Source organism: Leuciscus leuciscus, assembly GCF_965113295.1.
Source record: "Leuciscus leuciscus genome assembly, chromosome: 3".
Classification (NCBI taxonomy): domain Eukaryota; kingdom Metazoa; phylum Chordata; class Actinopteri; order Cypriniformes; family Leuciscidae; genus Leuciscus; species Leuciscus leuciscus.
Genome location: NC_138727.1, coordinates 49,953,735 through 49,972,579, shown reverse-complemented (window position 1 = coordinate 49,972,579; position 18,845 = coordinate 49,953,735). Strand labels below are relative to the sequence as shown.

At 37.9% G+C, this 18,845-nt stretch overlaps 2 protein-coding genes across 6 annotated transcripts in view; both read right to left on the bottom strand.

The window, feature by feature from the left end:
- Positions 1 to 18,845, bottom strand: part of zfyve27 (zinc finger, FYVE domain containing 27) — a 62,106-nt gene that overhangs the window by 2,810 nt on the left and 40,451 nt on the right. The window contains exons 1-10 of one of the 5 annotated variants that reach the window (XM_082164532.1): positions 8,802 to 8,920; positions 8,692 to 8,716; positions 8,025 to 8,255; positions 7,536 to 7,606; positions 6,224 to 6,410; positions 6,048 to 6,143; positions 3,800 to 3,912; positions 3,152 to 3,273; positions 2,948 to 3,019; positions 1,556 to 1,609 (exon numbers count right to left, since the gene is read on the bottom strand). In XM_082164532.1, the coding sequence (XP_082020658.1) occupies positions 1,556 to 1,609; positions 2,948 to 3,019; positions 3,152 to 3,273; positions 3,800 to 3,912; positions 6,048 to 6,143; positions 6,224 to 6,410; positions 7,536 to 7,606; positions 8,025 to 8,254 (945 nt within the window). In that variant the 5' untranslated portion in view covers position 8,255; positions 8,692 to 8,716; positions 8,802 to 8,920. Of the gene's footprint in view, positions 1 to 1,555; positions 1,610 to 2,453; positions 2,475 to 2,646; positions 2,668 to 2,947; positions 3,020 to 3,151; positions 3,274 to 3,799; positions 3,913 to 6,047; positions 6,144 to 6,223; positions 6,411 to 7,535; positions 7,607 to 8,024; positions 8,256 to 8,691; positions 8,717 to 8,801; positions 8,942 to 18,845 lie in introns of those variants that run through there. The other 4 variants (XM_082164529.1, XM_082164533.1, XM_082164530.1 and 1 more) reach the window with 4 other exon arrangements.
- Positions 10,171 to 18,845, bottom strand: part of LOC309494997 (uncharacterized protein) — a 730,899-nt gene continuing 722,224 nt past the window's right edge. Inside the window, exons 49-53 of the mRNA XM_082164514.1 lie at positions 17,695 to 17,865; positions 13,255 to 13,425; positions 11,058 to 11,228; positions 10,421 to 10,591; positions 10,171 to 10,313 (exon numbers count right to left, since the gene is read on the bottom strand). Of these exons, the coding sequence (XP_082020640.1) occupies positions 10,307 to 10,313; positions 10,421 to 10,591; positions 11,058 to 11,228; positions 13,255 to 13,425; positions 17,695 to 17,865 (691 nt within the window). The 3' untranslated portion in view covers positions 10,171 to 10,306. The remainder of the gene's footprint in view (positions 10,314 to 10,420; positions 10,592 to 11,057; positions 11,229 to 13,254; positions 13,426 to 17,694; positions 17,866 to 18,845) is intronic.

The following is an 18,845-nucleotide window of genomic DNA, read 5'->3' as shown; positions in this document are numbered from 1 at the left end:
AGTGTTTTGTATGTGAAAAACCCCCATAATTTTCCACTTTATTTACAAAATATTAATCTCCAACGCGAGTGAGGTTAAACCACTGGAGTCATATGGATTATTTTAATGATGTCTTTACTACCTTTCTGAAGCGTTAAAGTGGTAGTTGCACAGACTGTCAATGGAGAGACAGAAATCTATCAAATTCATCAAAAATATCTTAATTTGTCCTCTGAAGATGAACGAAAGTCTTAGGGGTTTGGAACAACATGAGGTCGACTAAATGATAAAAATATATTTAAGTCAATTGGACCTTTTCATCATTTGCACATTAAATAGCATGACCCAAGAAAACATGGATTCATGATTCACAATATATTCAAAATATGGTTCTAAAAACATATGAACATGTCACATGAGTTTTAAACCAGATCATTCTTCGATGTGTCATTGACCCACATACATAAATCAGTGCCCTTTACTTTTGACGGCTCACTGTCCTCGTGTGAAGGTTTTCTCTCGGCGTTAGTTCTGCTCTGTATGTAGAGGGCTCTGGGTTTAGAGATCAGATTTACTCAAGTCATTACAAACAGATGAATCCGTCCGCTTGAAGCGGCACATGTGGCGACTCCTGTAAATCTGACCCCATGTTTGTTGCTGCTGAGCTTCACTTCTTGCAGTCATCCGATGACTGGTGAGAGGTCTCAGATTTCTGTGCCCTACAGCACTTAAAGGGATAGTTCACTTTGAAAAATTTTTTTGGTATGTCTGGTGCATAGATATATACACTAGATGTCGCCTTAAAGACATTCGTTCCAATGAACTGCCGTAGACAAGGCGACATCTAGTGTGTATATATCTATACACCAGTCTGCGTACACGTCAGATCAGATCACTTGGACATGGCTGTGTATAAGAGGTAAAAACGATATAAATACTGTTCGTTTTCTCACACAAACCGCTTGTTTCGTGTCTTAGGCCATCAATGTGTACTTACGATGGGGAATTGTTTAATTTGGACGACGGGGAATTGTTTTAATTTGGACTCTGTGCATGCTCTTTGAGACAGTGACCATAGACCTGCATTATATGACTGACAGACAAGAACGGTTTGACCTAAAAATATCAAAATTGAAACTACTGCGGAAAAAAAGACACCTACATCTTGGATGCCCTTGAGGTAAGCTAAAACATACCAAAAATTAATTTCAAAGTGAACTATCCCTTTAACACCATTATAACACCACAAGCCCTCCAAACACAGGCTCTAGAGAACATTGGGCACATTTCAGGTCAATTGCTCAATTCAGATGCCAAATTGGACAATAAATCAGCCCAACTCCTCACTATGATTGTTAGTGGACATTCCCAAATATTTTCAGCATGAGTTTGAACCTCACAAAAGAAATAGTGTATTAATCAACCTTAACCTGAACCTGAAGAAAGTGTCACCGAGTAACCATTTCCTGTGACATCACTGTTAATAGAAGCCACCGAAATGAATAAAGGCATGAGGGGGTGTGGTTAGAAGTCAGGACACCTAGAGATCATGATTGACAGGCGTGTGTATGGGCACCTTACGGACTCTCCATCTCCGAATCTTTGGTAGCAAATAGGGCACACGCCACACCTACATTCAAAACACGGGCCGGACACTTTTACAACAGTCATGACCCTTATTACAAAATACATTACATTTTTATTCTTTAAAAAGAATTAGGTCTGGATTTGTCGTGGTCCACTTCACGTTTCATCAAGTCAACACTTGACCCATTAACTCTGACTCTTACTATTCTCTTTTATTTCTATTATATTAACTTATTTTTTTAATTTACAGCACTTACATACTGTTGCCCTATTGTTGATTTGATTGCTTCTACTGTTCTCCTCAAATGTAAGTCGCATTGGATAAAAGTGTCTGCTAAATGATTAAATGTAAATGTATTTGGAGTTCATGAGTTAAATGAGATGCATCTGAATTTAAATTCACAACTGAACACAGTCAAGACATACAGGTGAATCTCACAAACACAATTCCAGGTCACATTTCACCCCATAGTAAAAATTAAATAAATTATATTCTGCTTCAAGAAAACGAAAAATACCTTAAAAAAACATTACAGTAAGGAGTGCATAATTATCACGAAAATAATGTCAAATAAACTATTGGTCCTTAAAAAAAGTGCATAAGCAATATATATTATTTATTATTGTAATTTTATGGTGAAGTATGACATTTCTTGACAGGTTTTGTGAGATGCATCCTACATTGGCAGACTAAAATCTAACCATCATAAACTAATATCCACATCTTACATACATAAACATGTGCACATGCATTCAGAGCATTTACATTGATGCAAAAACATGCGCACACACACAAAGACAGTTCAGACCAGGCTGTTTCTTAACTCGCTTAGAGCAACTGAGGATTTACTCAAACACAAAATGCTCTCAGTTACTCCATTACTCACCACTAAAGCCAGAGGAGTTTCCTTGGAGAGCAGAGTAGAGGTCAGAGGTCAGGCATGTACACACACACTACACAACTAAATCTGCTTGGTTAATGATAAGGCTCATGTCTACACTTATGTTCACACACACACAATATTTGCACAGTCTATGTTAATGCTATAGGTATCCACACCACTAGAGGGAGCTACTTACCGGCAACACAAGCTGGGATTCCTTGAGTAGGCAAACAGCAGAAATAGGAAAACATGTCAGAAGCAGAAAACAGAGAGAGAGATAGAAAGACAAACAGATGTTTTCCTGACCTCTATGGCATCTTTAAACTCATTGTCAGAGACAGACAGCCAGAGGATAGATAGAGACAGAAAGACAGATAGATAGATAGATAGACACAAACAGATAGATAGACAAGAGGATAGATAGATAGATAGATAGATAGATAGATAGATAGATAGATAGATAGATAGATAGATAGATAGATAGATATTTTCCTGACCTCTATAGCATCTTTAAACTCATCGTCAGGCTCCGCCTCCTCTGCTTCTTCTATGTTGCCGGGTGAAAGATCCTGAACAGGAAGTACAATCACAGAATAAGTCAATCTGGACTCTAAATGGACATCTGGACGCAGTAGCACAGACACGAAATAATCTGTCATCCAGATGTGTTTTACAGTTGTAGCAAGCGTGTATGTTTTCACCTCCACACTGGATGGAGTGGGTGTGCGTTCCAGCAGGATTGCCTGATCTGGGTCACATGGTTCGGTTTCCTCCACAGTCTCTATCTGACTCGGGTGAACAAACTCCTTCAGCTCCAGAAGAACTAGAGGGAGAGAAAGGAAATGAGGTGAAAATGTCTACCTTAATGAAACTGAATAAAATACTGATGTGTAATGTGTATGTATTCATTTATATCTGACTATCAGTGTAACGTCTGGTCCACACTGCAGCTTCCTCTGGTCAAGAAGCGCCCACTCAGACAAGAGACCACATGACCAAATGTTTTGTATACGCTCTATGCACGATTTTAGAAACGGATTCGCTAGTCGGATTTCACATGATATGAGAGAATACTCACCCTCAAAGTTGTCGATGTTGCTCGAAATATATAATTTAAAGCCCTTCTCTTTCTTAGTCTTAGGTGTGACAGCTAACTGCCTCACAATAGTGTTAACATCATTCACGTTAACCGCTGCAAGTTCTTGTAAACAGCGAGTGTAATTTGCCATTATCTCCACCGAATGCAAAAACGGCTTCCGACGCAGCACCGGATGTAACTGGGCGGGCTGAGATAAAACGCGGAAGCGATCGTGCATAGAGCCTATTGACATGCCTGAGGCTTTACTGACCTCTGCAGAAGTCTCTGTTCCACAGAAAGAGGGCGCTGTTGAGCACAGACAGACTCAAACCCACCGGGACCGTACACAGCAGGAAAAGTGCAGTCAGGAGAGAACCGTAAAACCTACACACACACACACACACACCAACAAGATTTATCATATGACGGAAGACATTTCCCAAATACGCACTAACCAATCACAGCACATTTCGTTTTTCGGTAGGAGGGGCTTCATCGAAAACAATCAAGCATGTAAACATATTCTAGTACACCCCCAAAACAAAATCAGGACTTCGTAAAAGGGCATAATGGGACACTTTAAAACTCATGGGATGCAGCTCTCTGTGCGCTCAGAAAAACATATATCTGGGGCCTGTTCAGAAAGGAGGTTAAGTGAAAACTCTGAGTATGTTAACCCTGCAATGAGGGAAACTCTGAGTTTTCTGTTTCAGAATGGGAGGTATGTTAAACCTGAGAAAGCAGAGCAAGTCAAGCCCGTTTCTGAAAGAGAGGTAACTTTACTCAGAGACAGTTACCATGGTAACTTACTCTGTGAACCTAACCTGGTCGGGAGCAGGTTTTCTTTGGTAAACCCAGAGTTTCTATCGGTCTCCTCCCCTTTTTTAAAGAGGAAGTGGTGTTTATTAAACACCTCATTCATTCTTACAGTACATTTTTATTAATAAAATTAATATTTTATTAATAAATAAAATATTGCTATTTTTACTGCAGTTTTTTTCTATTTTTTTTTTAATAAGATGAAGTCTATATAACTCCTTAACTGGCACCTGAAAATACAGTAGTAGATTAGAGTTGCATAATGTAGTTCTAAACAAATTCTACAGAATTAAACTGTGGCATTTACTGAAAATCACTGAACTGTGTTCATCTGTGCAACAGAAGTTGTTGGACCGTCCTCCTGCTGTTCTTCCACACTCTGGGGGCGCGGGGAGAGATAAGAATACCCATTTATACTTAGATTCTATAGGCTACTCCACATAAAAATGTGAAATAATCAGAATGTGTAGATTGTTTGATGTGACACATAATATTACCTCTGTAGGCCTCTAAAATAGCCTATATAAAAAATAACACATATGTAAACCTCTTACATTTTATGAGGCCCTTGGATCTTTGGGACTGGCTCTGAAGTCTCTCCAGGAATTCCCTCAGCCAAAAATGCTGCTGCACTGCTAGACACTGGATGCTTTAGTTATTTAATATGTCAAATGTTTGTAAAGTCAGGTAGCCTACACCCATACTATGCTCAAGCCTTACCTGATTGAATTATATTTTTATATTTAATTTTCAGCTGCTGCCATGTTCTTTTAATACCTGCAGGATTGCCCCTACATGAAAATTAAAATGAGGTTGAATAATACTGTTCTTCCAGTTTCACCTCTGATATTATAACAGTTGGGTAAGTTACTTGTATTACTAACTACAAATGACCTTTTAAAAATATGCAGAATTGTTCTATAGTCTAATGCAATTACATCAGATTTTACTTTAAATTACAGAAGAATTAAGAGTAATCCCTTTAATTAAATTACAGTATTAATGTTCTAATACTGTAAAATTACAGTAATAATGTTCGTACTGGTGAGAAATATGAAGACCTCTTTTTGTCTGGCGCTGTTGCCATGGTGACTCATAATATCTGCACTCCATTGATAATGGCTTTTTATAGTTGTGGTGCACGTGCTTAACTCAGAGTCAGTCAACTCAGAGTTGATTAACTAATTTCAGCTGTTCTGTAACCGAAAACTCATCTCAGGGTAAGTCAACTCAGAGTTCAAGTTTTAACTCAAGAGTTGGTTGAACCTCCTTTCTGAAACAGGCCCCTGATGTTTAGACTGATGTGGCTTTAAAGCACATGCAGATAGTAAACTTTCATTATGATTAAAAAACTGCATTGTCATGTGACCGTGACCGCGATAGAGATGATAAACAAAACTAAACAGATGTTTTAGTTTTTGGCAAGAGTATCCTAGGCATGAGCTGTAAAGGCACAGCCCTCTTCTGGAAATGGGGCAGGGAGCAGCAGCTCATTTGCATTTAAAGATACATGCACGAAAACAGCATGTTTTTGCTTCACAGACACATTCTGGGGACACCTGAGACTTATATTACATCTTTTAAAAAGGGGCATAAAGTACAAAAAATTGACTATTTTGGCAGCAACTCTGATTACCATGGTACATTTTCACAGAGGAAGATCAGAACTTGTGATTCTGGAGCATCTCTGCGATACTCACATGGAGGACACGGCGTGGCTCTCCCAGTGAAACACTTTATACACAGACTCTGCACACACACACGCCTGGGTCAAAACGTCGTCTATCCCTTTCAGCCTGTAACACACACACACACACACAACCCTCAGTCTCAGTGCTGATGTCATGACTCAAACGCCACAGTCTTGCTCACTCACATGCCCTTGACCTCCAGCATGGCCTCCTGTTTGCTCATGTGGACCGTCTGCAGGTCTCGCCGCTGGACCGCATGGTGTTTCTTCTTCTGAACCGCCATCTCGCTGGTCGCGCCCTGGCAACGGTTGCCAAGGTATCCCAGCAGAGCCGGAGCAGAGGCCGCCAGCAGCAGCAGAGAGACCCACGCGCCTGCAGACAGAGGGAACATCACCTTCATCTTCTCTTTATTCTGCATCTCTGATGAGGATTCTGAGTTTATATAACAAGCGCTAATCTGTATAATTGACTGTTAAAGCTCTTCTACTTTCATGTTACACTTCTCACTCTACGCTTTTTCTTCTCACCTAATACAATCATTTAAAGTTATATTTAATGTACATTTGTTTATAGTTTTGGAAAGCAGACGTGTAATAAGCTTGATGACATGCAGTCATATGGATATTATCACAAAAAACATTTTCAGCTTTGAGTCCTGATCACTCTGTCATATATTTAGTTTTTTATGTTTATATTAATGCACTGAAATGTAATGTAATAAATCAACTGTACATGCAGGAGAAGTTTATCAACTAAAGATCATCTTTACCCTGGAATGCCTGACATTAAATATTTCAGATTTAGACAGAATATAAAAGGACATAAAAAAGTTTGTTTTTCGTTGATTATCATATTTGACACATCAGGCTTTTATGGCTCATATAGTCGGATATAGTGAGAATATGTAGGGGAAACACCTCAGCTTTATTCACAGGCCCAAACTGAACAAAAATATGAAATATGGGGCAGTTGATATTTATATTGCCAAAAAGTAAGAAGAATTTCTGATCGCTTGTAATGTAAATCTTTATAACAGGATAACAGACGACTTACATAATGCATATTAATATCAGTCGTCACTCTATATCTGATGATATCAAATGATAGTTTTATGATCAAAGCTCTATAGTTTTAAAACATATAATGTAATGCAATTCAATGTTGATTGAGAGATTAACAAATAAACCTTCCTCAAAAGCCTGATGATCATATTTGATACATTTGAACATAAAAAAAAATAAAAAAATAAAAGATAATCAAGTAAACCTAGGGGGACGATTATACAATTTTACTAAAACCATTTACTTGCTAAAAGAATATAAAGCATCAGTCGGACGACAGAAGACATGTAGTAGATTGAGTGCAACAGGTTTTTATCATTGATCATATAAAGGCCTTAGAAATGTGTGTATTAATTATAATACAGTCGACTTTATAGGGTTTACTGTAATTTGTGAACAAGTACACGTCATTTACGGCCGTCTACTGGTGTCTCACCTTCACTCAGAGTGAGGAAGAGGATGTTGAGCAGAACGCAGCTGGACAGGGAGCACAGCGGCATCCTCCACCTAAAACACACAGCATCAGAGCTGAACACTGGGACACACAGCATCAGAGCTGAACACTGGGACACACAGCATCAGAGCTGAACACTGGGACACACAGCATCAGAGCTGAACACTGGGACACACAGCATCAGAGCTGAACACTGGGACACACAGCATCAGAGCTGAACACTGTCTGGGACACACAGCATCAGAGCTGAACACTGGGACACACAGCATCAGAGCTGAACACTGGGACACACAGCATCAGAGCTGAACACTGGGACACACAGCAGCAAAAACAACTCAGAGATGCGTTTCACAACTGGCTGGAACAAACACAAAAGCCTTCTGATGAGAGTCACATGATACAGTCTCCTGAAGTACAGAAGCAGTGTGAGATGTGCAGGTGTCAGAGTGATTTGTAAGGGCCGTGTCTCACCCGAGCAGGAACCGCAGCACCTCCAGCGTGTCTGTGACGGGCTCCAGGAAGATGGCCATCCGCTTGAAGCAGATCACCATGTTCAGCAGGTCAAAGGTCAGCGCTCTGGGGCCGCCCAGCTCAGAGGCGCTGTCTATGGAGGACGAGTCCTTGGCGGGACACTGGGTGAGTTTGGCCCGATCGCTGCCCGTCTGCGGGAGCTCATGAGGAGAGGAGGCTGTGCACTGCATGCTGGGAGATCAGAGAACATCAACACTGTGTTTATCTCTGTACACACGTGACAGTCAAGAGACTCACATCTGTGGATGAAATTAAAACTGATGCCAGCCAAGAAAGCCTAATTAAAAGCTTAAACAGATCAGCAATGTCAAATCCAGTAGACTTATATATTACTGTGAAGCTGCTTTGAAACTTTGTATTATATAAAGAGTTATAAATAAAGGTGAGCAGATTTGACTGGATCATAACCAGAAAAAAAAAAAAAACACTGATGCTTTAAAACACATGAACAGAAGAGTCATTATAACTGATGTTAAAGTGATTTTAACACACCTGACGACCATGTTTAAAACAATAACACATTAACTTCTTCGGTATGAGTAAAAAGGTGAATATTAATAAAGACGTCATATAAACATCAACCAGAAGAAAACAGACAATGACATACCTTTAAATCCTTCAAACAGTGTCTTCTGCCCGCAACAGAGTCATTAAACAGTCTTTAATATATATTTTAAAAAAAGATGGATAAATATTAGATCAAAAACGCTTTATTACCGCCTGTCCTCCGACTCCTGCTTCCGCAATCCGCAGGCAGAAGTGTAGATGTCAGAGCGCGATGATTGAGTGTCAGGAAGAGGAGAAGATCACCGATCACATCGATCGGATCTTCTTCTTCTTTGAGATTTTATTGGCGGTTGACAAACAACAAACTGGTGTATTACCGCCAACGACTGGTATGGAGTGTGGATCAAAACGACATTTTTATATCCTCTCCCACAAATTAGTTATTAAAAAATAAAACTATAACATTCATTTCCAGAGTCATTTTGTAAAATATCTCCTAGTATAAATTGAATTTTTGCATTAGAATCCTTCGTTCAGGCTCGTATCTCTGACAGTATAGCATAACATGTTCCAGTTTCTTCTTGCCCACAAAATTCACACCTTCCCGTATCATGTTTACCCATTTTATAAAGTGTACCGTTTAGTCTTGTAAGTCCAAATCTCATCCTTGATATTATCATCTCATCTCTCATGTTTTTTCCTGCACTTCTCATTTATCCCACTTTCCTTTGAATTCTGTATAATGTTTGCTGTATTTCTATTAAAATATCTGGTCTACTTCCCGAATGCATCGATCGGATCTATTCTGATATTTTCTGTTATATAAGTTTAGAGGACACTTTTGTCAATGTCTGCATTATAACTGTTTTTTTTTATTATTAAATTTTTTCTTCTATTTGTGTGTTCTGTGACATTTATTATTGCTCGGTATATATTTTTTTGCGGCTACAATATTAACTATTAGTTTGACTGTTGGCTGAGATTGTGTAGGATATATTTGAGAATATGTGTGATTAACGCTCTTTCCCGCCATTTGTTTAATCACAATTCAATTGTAAATTTACAAACATCAACAATTCTGAGGAGCCATTCTGTCCAAGAGCAAACTTCGCTTACTTTAGTGTAAGATATGCTATAATTAGCCTAATTTATATATTAAAATGTGTTTGTACTGAAAGGAATAACTGATTTAGTTTAAATATTGATGGTGTAGCACTAGCTGTTTCTGAAGAGATAAATATAGGCTAACTCGTAGTGATCATGTGATGACAGACATTTGCACCCTTATCATAATAATAATTTGACTTTCACACACACCAACATAAAGACAGAACAATAATAATGTGACAATGGCAAATATCCTCTTCAGACGAGCTTCAATCAAATCTCAGGAAGACTTTTGACAAAGACATTAAAATCATCATCATCATCATCATCAAACTCTATAAATAATCCAGTTCCCCGAAACACAGATGAAACTCAGTTCTGAAGTTCATTACTGTTACTGTGATTGTGTTGAGCTGCTCACTTCACTGAGATGGATGATTAAAAAAAAAAAAAAAAAATCACTAATAATAGATAAATGATAAGAAAACTTTATTAGATATTATACAAAATATGAATGTACATTTATATACAGTAAATCCAGTAAAGGTCACGTGACTTCAGTGTTGATGATGATGATGTCTCTATAGTGGCTCCATATTCACCATCATTTAATATCTGTCAGTAAATAAAACACAGACAGTAACACATGCATTACTGACACATCAGGGGATTGACTAGTTCAAGTGACATTATTATATTATATGATATGAATCAATACTTACTCCAGTGTCTCCAGTTTATAATGTGGATTATCTTTTAGAGCAGAGAGACTCTTCACACTTGCATGTCGTAGATTATTCTCAGTCAGATCCAGTTCTCTGAGGTGTGAGTTTGATCTCAGAGCTGAAGTCAGAGCAGCACAACCTTCATCTGTGATCTTACACTGACTCAACCTGTAGAACAACGACACACACTTTAATCTCTCAGTTCAGCAGGAACTAATAAACCCTCCTCAAATTTCATCATCAAAATCATATTTGATGCATTTGAACATGATTTTTCACAAAAGATGTATGGATAATCAAGTAAACCTAAGTTGCTTCAGTGCAGAAAATGATCATCCTGAAATATTACTAACATTATAAAGGTTATTCTTATATTTACTTAAAAATCCATAAAGATTTCACAGCAAAAAGTCACATGACCCACGAGCTGAAGGGACACGTTTTAAAATTATACTTGCCTTTTACTTGCTAAAAAAACTATAAACCATCAACCAGACAACAGAAGGCAAGTAGTAGATTGTGTGCAACAGGTTTTTGATCATGTTGATAATTTAGATCAAATATGATACAGTAGGAATTAAAGGGTTAAAATAACATTATTCTAGTCTCAGTTAAGATTAATGTATGATCTTACTTCAGTTTCTCCAGTTTACAGTGAGGATCCTTCAGTCCATCAGAGAGCAGCATCAGACCTTTATCTCCTATTATATTCCATGACAGATCCAGTTCTCTGAGGTGTGAGTTTGATCTCAGAGCTGAAGTCAGAGCAGCACAACCTTCATCTGTGATCTTACAATCACACAACCTGTAGAACAACGACACACACTTTAATCTCTCAGTTCAGCAGGAACTACACAACCACAGAGAGACTGAGATATTAAATACTAAGGGCCAGATTTACTAAACAGGGCAAATTATCGTGAGAGCACAATCCCATAAAAGCGCCGATGGAAGCGGAAAGTTCTGAGTTTGATCGACTGACGAAGTGGAAGTTAAAGAACAGAGTGAGTGAAGTAATGAAGTCAACAGAATTATTTAAACTGTTTTACATCTGATATACACATTTAGGTTAAACAGGGTTGCTGCACACTTTTTAAAGTCAAATTTAAGGCTTTATAAGACCTGAAGAAATCAAAATTAATACCTTACATTACGGGTGTGACAAAAATATGTCTATATATTTTCAAAGTTTTGTTGATAATAATTAGATGATATTTCACTGATTGTGTTTTGTACTGGTACCATGGCTGGTTTAGGCCTGTTGTTGACAGCAGACTCACGAAGATATTCATATTATTCATATTCTATGCAGTGGTCAGTTCACAGCAGTGACAGAAATTAACATGTTTATTAAGGGTCAATATTTGCCACCTTAAACTGATTTCCAGGGGCATTTTCACCTCTAGATGGACATGTTTTCTAAACTTATTTAGAGATATGCATCAGTTTTTTATGTCAAATTCTAACATTCAAATTCAATTCTATTAGAATAATAACACAGTGCCACTGTTACCAGTCAAATCAAATCATTAAATCAAAATCCATCTTTGCAGTGCAGAGGAGACACAGAAGCGGCATTAATATATTTACACTCCATTTACAATTGCATAAATAAAGCTATGAGATTATTTTTTGGTCAATATTTAAATATGAAATTATTTCTAATTTTAATGTTTTAATTAAAGTGTATTTTAAATATGAATCAAAAAAATTTATGAAATGATTATCCAGAAGTTACAACATTTTTTATTAATTTAAATAGAAATATTTGTAGTGTGAATGCGCTGCTTTTGAACACTTTTCCTGTGTCATGCTGTGTTTTAATGTTTTAGCCAGCGAGGATTGCTCGGCACATGATAATTCTGCTTTATATTCTGATCTTAATAAAATATTTCCACGCAAATAATGATCAATGATGAGCACTTGACTCCGTCTAAGCAGATTAGCAGCGACACAGACGGTATAATGACAGGCAATGAAGGACTCGCTCGCTGATGGAACGGTCCATTGGCCGGGTTGAATAAGTGCGCTGACTCAGTGCTGTACGATCTGCTGCACGCAGGAGCTGTTGGTGTCGAGCACAGACAGAGAGGAGCCCAATCATAACCACTGTCATGCTCTTCACACTATTAGGAAAATACTATTGCATTTGAAGGACAGAATGGGAAGGAAACCGTAACGTTTTACATTTAAAATGTTTTGTCAGTGACACTGAGTCAGACAATTATTTACACTGCAAAAAATATATAATCCCCAGGACCAGAGTTGAGAACCACTGACTTAAAATACATATAAATATCAGTCGTCACTCTATATCTGCCAATATCATGTCTTAGTAAGATGATATTTAAATGCTTAGTTTTATGATCAAAGCTCTTCATAATGTGATGCAATACAATGATGATTGAGAGATAAACTAATAAACTTCCCTCAAAAGCCTGATGATCATATTTGATACATTTGAACATGATTTTTCACAAAAGATGTATGAATAATCTAGTAAACCTAAGTTGCTTCAGTGCAGAAAATGATCATCTTGAAATATTACTAACATTATAAAGGTTATTCTTATATTTACTTAAAAATCCATAAAGATTTCACAGCAAAGTCACATGACCCACGAGCTGAAGGGACACGTTTTAAAATTATACTTGCCTTTTACTTGCTAAAAAAACTATAAACCATCAACCAGACAACAGAAGGCAAGTAGTAGATTGTGTGCAACAGGTTTTTGATCATGTTGATAATTTAGATCAAATATGATACAGTAGGAATTAAAGGGTTAAAATAACATTATTCTTGTCTCAGTTAAGATTAATGTATGATCTTACTTCAGTTTCTCCAGTTTACAGTGAGGATCCTTCAGTTCATCAGAGAGCAGCGTCAGACCTTTATCTCCTATTATATTCTCAGACAGATCCAGTTCTCTGAGGTGTGAGTTTGATCTCAGAGCTGAAGTCAGAGCAGCACAACCTTCATCTGTGATCTTACAATCACTCAACCTGTAGAACAACGACACACACTTTAATCTCTCAGTTCAGCAGGAACTACACAACCACAGAGAGACTGAGATATTAAATACTAAATCTGTGTGGGTATCATGTAGGGGTGCAACGGTACAGATAGCCCACGGTACGGTCCGTACCTCGGTTTTTGGGCCACGGTCTCGGTTCGGTTTCGGTACATGTTTTGTGCAGAAAGAGACTGCTATTTCATCCCAAAAATATGTTTTATTTTTCTTATGAGCATAAACAGAATGTCACAGTAGGAAGAACATCAATGTATGGAATAAATTAACACTCTAGTCTGTACTCAACAACACTAAGTAATACAACCTCTTCAACTATCACTTATATGAAATACAAAATGTAAACAAACACACTTCAAAATATTCAAGTGGATCCCAATTCCAAACTTTGATAACTGGTATATGAAGTGATCAATGTGAAAGAAAAAGTGCACTTTTACCTTTAAAGTCCCACTCCGATCATATTTTGAGCTATTTTTAAACATTCTCAGTGGTCTTTAAATGATGATTATGCCGTTTTTAGCCAAAATCACAAAACCTGTGCCGTTTTCTGGGACTTCTCTTCAGCAGAGCGGCAGTAGCTCATTAGCAATTCGCCTCTGCGTTGTGGGCGGAGCCGTTGGCTGAAGCGAGATACATAGGCAGCAACAGCCTCTTTCTGTCTTTCTTTCTTTGTCAACACAGAAAACATTTCATCACTGGATAGTTTTTTTCGTTTAATTAAAGTGTTGTTTTATGTCAGCTGAATGTCCGGAACGCTTTTCAGAGAAGATAAGGCAACTTTTTTAGCACAATTCACACCCAGCGGCAATTCAGAAAAAGAAAAAAAATTCTCCAAATGCTCCACATGAAACTTTGGTCTTCCGACCTTTTACCGCCGTGTCGATTTATTTTGATTAATATGTGCGAGGGAGAGAGAGCAAGACAGCGCTTAGTTTGGAGACGGTGAGGTCTTGTTTACATTTTCGCCTGGCTCCGATGACAGAGAGTGCGCGCGCGCGCGTCCGGGTCTCTCTCTCTGCTCGTTCTTTCAGTTATAAACATGTCCTGTCACAAGCGCAGCAGTTCATCTACATTACTCACCGATCAAATAAGACTTTGGCGGGACAAAAAATCACTTTGGCGGGCGCTAAAACAAGTTCAATGCAGGAAAATTCATGCGTGAATTTAACTGAGTAGTACATGACCATGCACTCGCACAAATGCGACCACATAAAATTTTAACTCGCACATTCTCAAAAAATGGTCGCAGTCTGGAACCCTGGAACGTAATCCATTCATCTCTCACAGCAACATGTTTTGGTAAAGCATGAAAGCTAATACCAATATCTCTCCTCTTAGCATTGCAACCCGCTACCGCACATAGGTATTGATCCGCCATCGTCTTCTCTACTCCTCAGAACCTGACCGGGCGGGGCAGAGGGGAGTATGAGCTTGTGGCCCCGCCCAGTGGAGTTACTACGTCACAACTCCAGTCTATTTCAGCCGGCATTTTAGCGTCTGCTACTGATTCACAGCCATTTGAATGCAGAAATACTCAGAAATACAACTTTGAGCTTATTTTTCTCAAGATATGTCCTCTAGCATAAGAAAAATGCCACAAGAACATGTTAACACCTAGAAAAACATGATTTTCATCGGAGTGGGTCTTTAACAAACATAAATTAGCTTGTGCTTTGAATAAAAAAAAGCAGAGCAAAATAATATAATAAAAAAAATACTGCATTCAGGATACAAAGTGCAATGTTATTTACTCATCCACTATTGAGAGATTCTTGTGCAAAAAGATGAGTCTATCAACACTGTCTGGTGCAAGGCGAGACCGGTTGGCACTAACGATGTCCCCAGCAGTGGAGAAAATTCTCAACTTTTCAGAATGCCGCAAGCGCACCGTAGGTCACGTGACAAGAACCAACCAGAGCGCAGCTGATGGTTGCTTTAGCAACGACAGACGCCTCCGGAGCGCAACCGCCCTAGCGCTTTGGAAAAAGGAGAACGCGGCGCGCCTAGTGTTTTCTACGCGTTTTTAGGCGTGATATGTGAACGGCGCCTAAAGCAAAAACTAAAAGGATCAGCGCGAACTCAATGGCAAAACCGAAGTCCCGCGGGACACGAGGGTAGATTGTCCCGTGCATGGCTGACCGAACGGTCCGGGATTTTACCGTGTACCGTTGCATCCCTAGTATAATGTTTTTATTACTTTTTGTTGACTTTTGCTGTATTGTGTGTAAATTTCGATCTGAAAAAATATATAAAAGTAATATAAAAATAGGGAGAATAATCACTTTTTTAGATTTAGTTGTACAGTGATCCAAGAATTAATACTACCATTGACAACAGTTCCAGCTATATAAAGTATTTAAATGCAGTGTAAAGTTTAATTGTGTATTAAGAAATATTATTGTTTTAGTGGACTCAATTAAAACAAGTTCAGAGTACTCATAACTATTGTTTTTATAAACTTAATTGAATTGAGGTAATCGGTTTCCTCAAATGAAATGAGTTAGCTTAACTTGTTGGGTTTTACAGTGCTTATTTGATTGGTGAGTGATGTAGAGGATTGTGACAGAGCACTGAAAGAACAAGCAGAGAGAGAGAGAGAGAGAGAGAGAGAGAGAGAGAGAGAGAGAGAGAGAGAGAGAGAGAGAGAGAGAGCGCACTCTCACAGTCTTCAAACTGTCTTGCTCTCTCTCGCTCCCTCGTGCATATTAATCAAAATCAATTGAGAATTGACACGATAGTAAGCATTCAGAGATTTTTTCCCTGAATTACAGCTGTGTGTGAATTATGCTAAAACAAAACCCTTATCCTCTCTGAAAGCGTTCCGCACATTCAGCTGAAATAAAAAACACTTTGAATAAACAACAACAAAAAAACTATCCAGTGATTAAATGTTTTCTATGTTGACACAAATGTTGTGAGATGTCCTAAACTGCCGTGATAATCACACAACGCGTGCCGTGGTCCGCTAATGACACGTCCGATTCACAAACTAATGATTCCTTGAACTGATTCACCATTTAATGAATGGTTAAAACAACTGATCTGTCCAACACTGAACTCACGAGACTTATGAATCGGTGTATAACAAATCGGTAACACTTTACTATGGTTCCATTTATTAAACTCTAGTTAACTATATTAGTTAACATTAACTATTGATAAACTGCACTTCTACAGCATTTATTAATCTTTATTAATGTTAATTTCACCATTTACTAGTAGCCTACATTATTGAAATCAAAAGTTGTATTTGTTAACATTAGTTAGCCTAATGCAAATGCACTGAAGTAACATGAACAAACAATGAACAGCTGTATTTTTATTAACTAAGATTAACAAAGATGAATAAATACAGTAACAAATGTATTGCTCGTTCATGTTAGTCAGCTTAATACATTAACTCATGTAAACAAAACAAACCAGTGGTAAAAATCACAGCTTTATAATATATATATATTTTTTTAAAAGAGGGCAAGAAAGGATGACAGTGTCGGTCGGCCACCACTGAAGACCAATTTTGACCCCTTAGCAAACAAGCAATTGCGCCTTCTTTAGAAAGTTAACTAGTCGCAAGTTTGCGGTAAAATGTAGTTGGGTTGTCGAGGTCAAGAGACTATAAGCTGTGAATCAAATAAACGTATTATTAACCCCCCAACCCCCATCTGACATGGAACAACACTCCGCCCCGCCACCCGGCCACCACAAATTGCTTCCTAATCTGTGGGAAACACTGAAGACGACATTTAAATGCTTAGTTTTACGATCAAAGCTCTGTAATTTTAAAACGTATAATGTAATGCAATACAATGATGATTGAGAGATAAACTAGTAAACCTTCCTCAAAAGCCAGATGATCATATTTGATACATTTGAACATGATTTTTCACAAAAGATGTATGAATAATCAAGTAAACCTAAGTTGCTTCAGTCCAGAAAATGATCATCTTGAAATATTACTAACATTATAAAGGTTATTCTTATATTTACTTAAAAATCCATAAAGATTTCACAGCAAAGTCACATGACCCACGAGCTGAAGGGACACGTTTTAAAATTATACTTGCCTTTTACTTGCTAAAAAAACTATAAACCATCAACCAGACAACAGAAGGCAAGTAGTAGATTGTGTGCAACAGGTTTTTGATCATGTTGATAATTTAGATCAAATATGATACAGTAGGAATTAAAGGGTTAAAATAACATTATTCTAGTCTCAGTTAAGATTAATGTATGATCTTACTTCAGTTTCTCCAGTTTACAGAGAGGATCCTTCAGTCCATCAGAGAGCAGCGTCAGACCTTTATCTCCTATTATATTATATGTCAGATCCAGTTCTCTGAGGTGTGAGTTTGATCTCAGAGCTGAAGTCAGAGCAGCACAACCTTCATCTGTGATCTTACAATCATACAACCTGTAGAACAACGACACACACTTTAATCTCTCAGTTCAGCAGGAACTACACAACCACAGAGAGACTGAGATATTAAATACTAAGGGCCAGATTTACTAAACAGGGCAAATTATCGTGAGAGCACAATCCCATAAAAGCGCTGATGGAAGCGGAAAGTTCTGAGTTTGATCGACTGACGAAGTGGAAGTTAAAGAACAGAGACTCAGCCGGATCATTTCCATAAAGACCAACACAATCTACCAGACGCGAACACCTCCGTGAAGTTGGCACCCCATAAAACGAAATAATCTCCAAAACTATGCCATTCGTTTGTTCTGATTTGTGCCGCAAAAACAAATGTTTGTGCTGGTTTGGTGTTTGAGATATTGAACATTATTTTTTTGGTTGTGTGACATCACTCTCCACCCCATGCTGTTCAAATCGCTCCAAACCGGTGCCAATCGTTTGTGCCGTTGAAAGAACCATCATAAATTATTCGATTCTTTAGACATCACAAAATCTTTTTTGATTAGTGACGTCACGCAAGCAAGCCGCGCTCTCCATCCATCTCGTCTACAAACCTGTCTGGGTCGTTTGTGCTCGCACAGGGCCGCTGATGTCATTGTTCTTTAGATATGGGAATGTTTTATTTTAGATTTGTGCTAGATATTGACATTTGGTCTTTATATAATCACCAATGCACTATATGTAATGTACTGTCACTACTCTGGCTGTAGGCTACGAGTGACTGATGCTTTAATTTTGTATTAAGATCAAATAAAATAACCAATTTTTAAAAAAAATTATTGTGTAGTGTCTTAAGTTTTCTAAATACTTTTAACAGCTTACAGACATTTAAAGCCTTTCTGCCCCCTTAAAAAATATATCAGTCAGATTAAGATTTACTAAGAATCCTTTTGTGAACTAAATCAACTAATTCATTACAAAAGAGCTCGAAAAAACAGAACATTCTCCAGTTATAAGAAAAGTAGCAATAACTG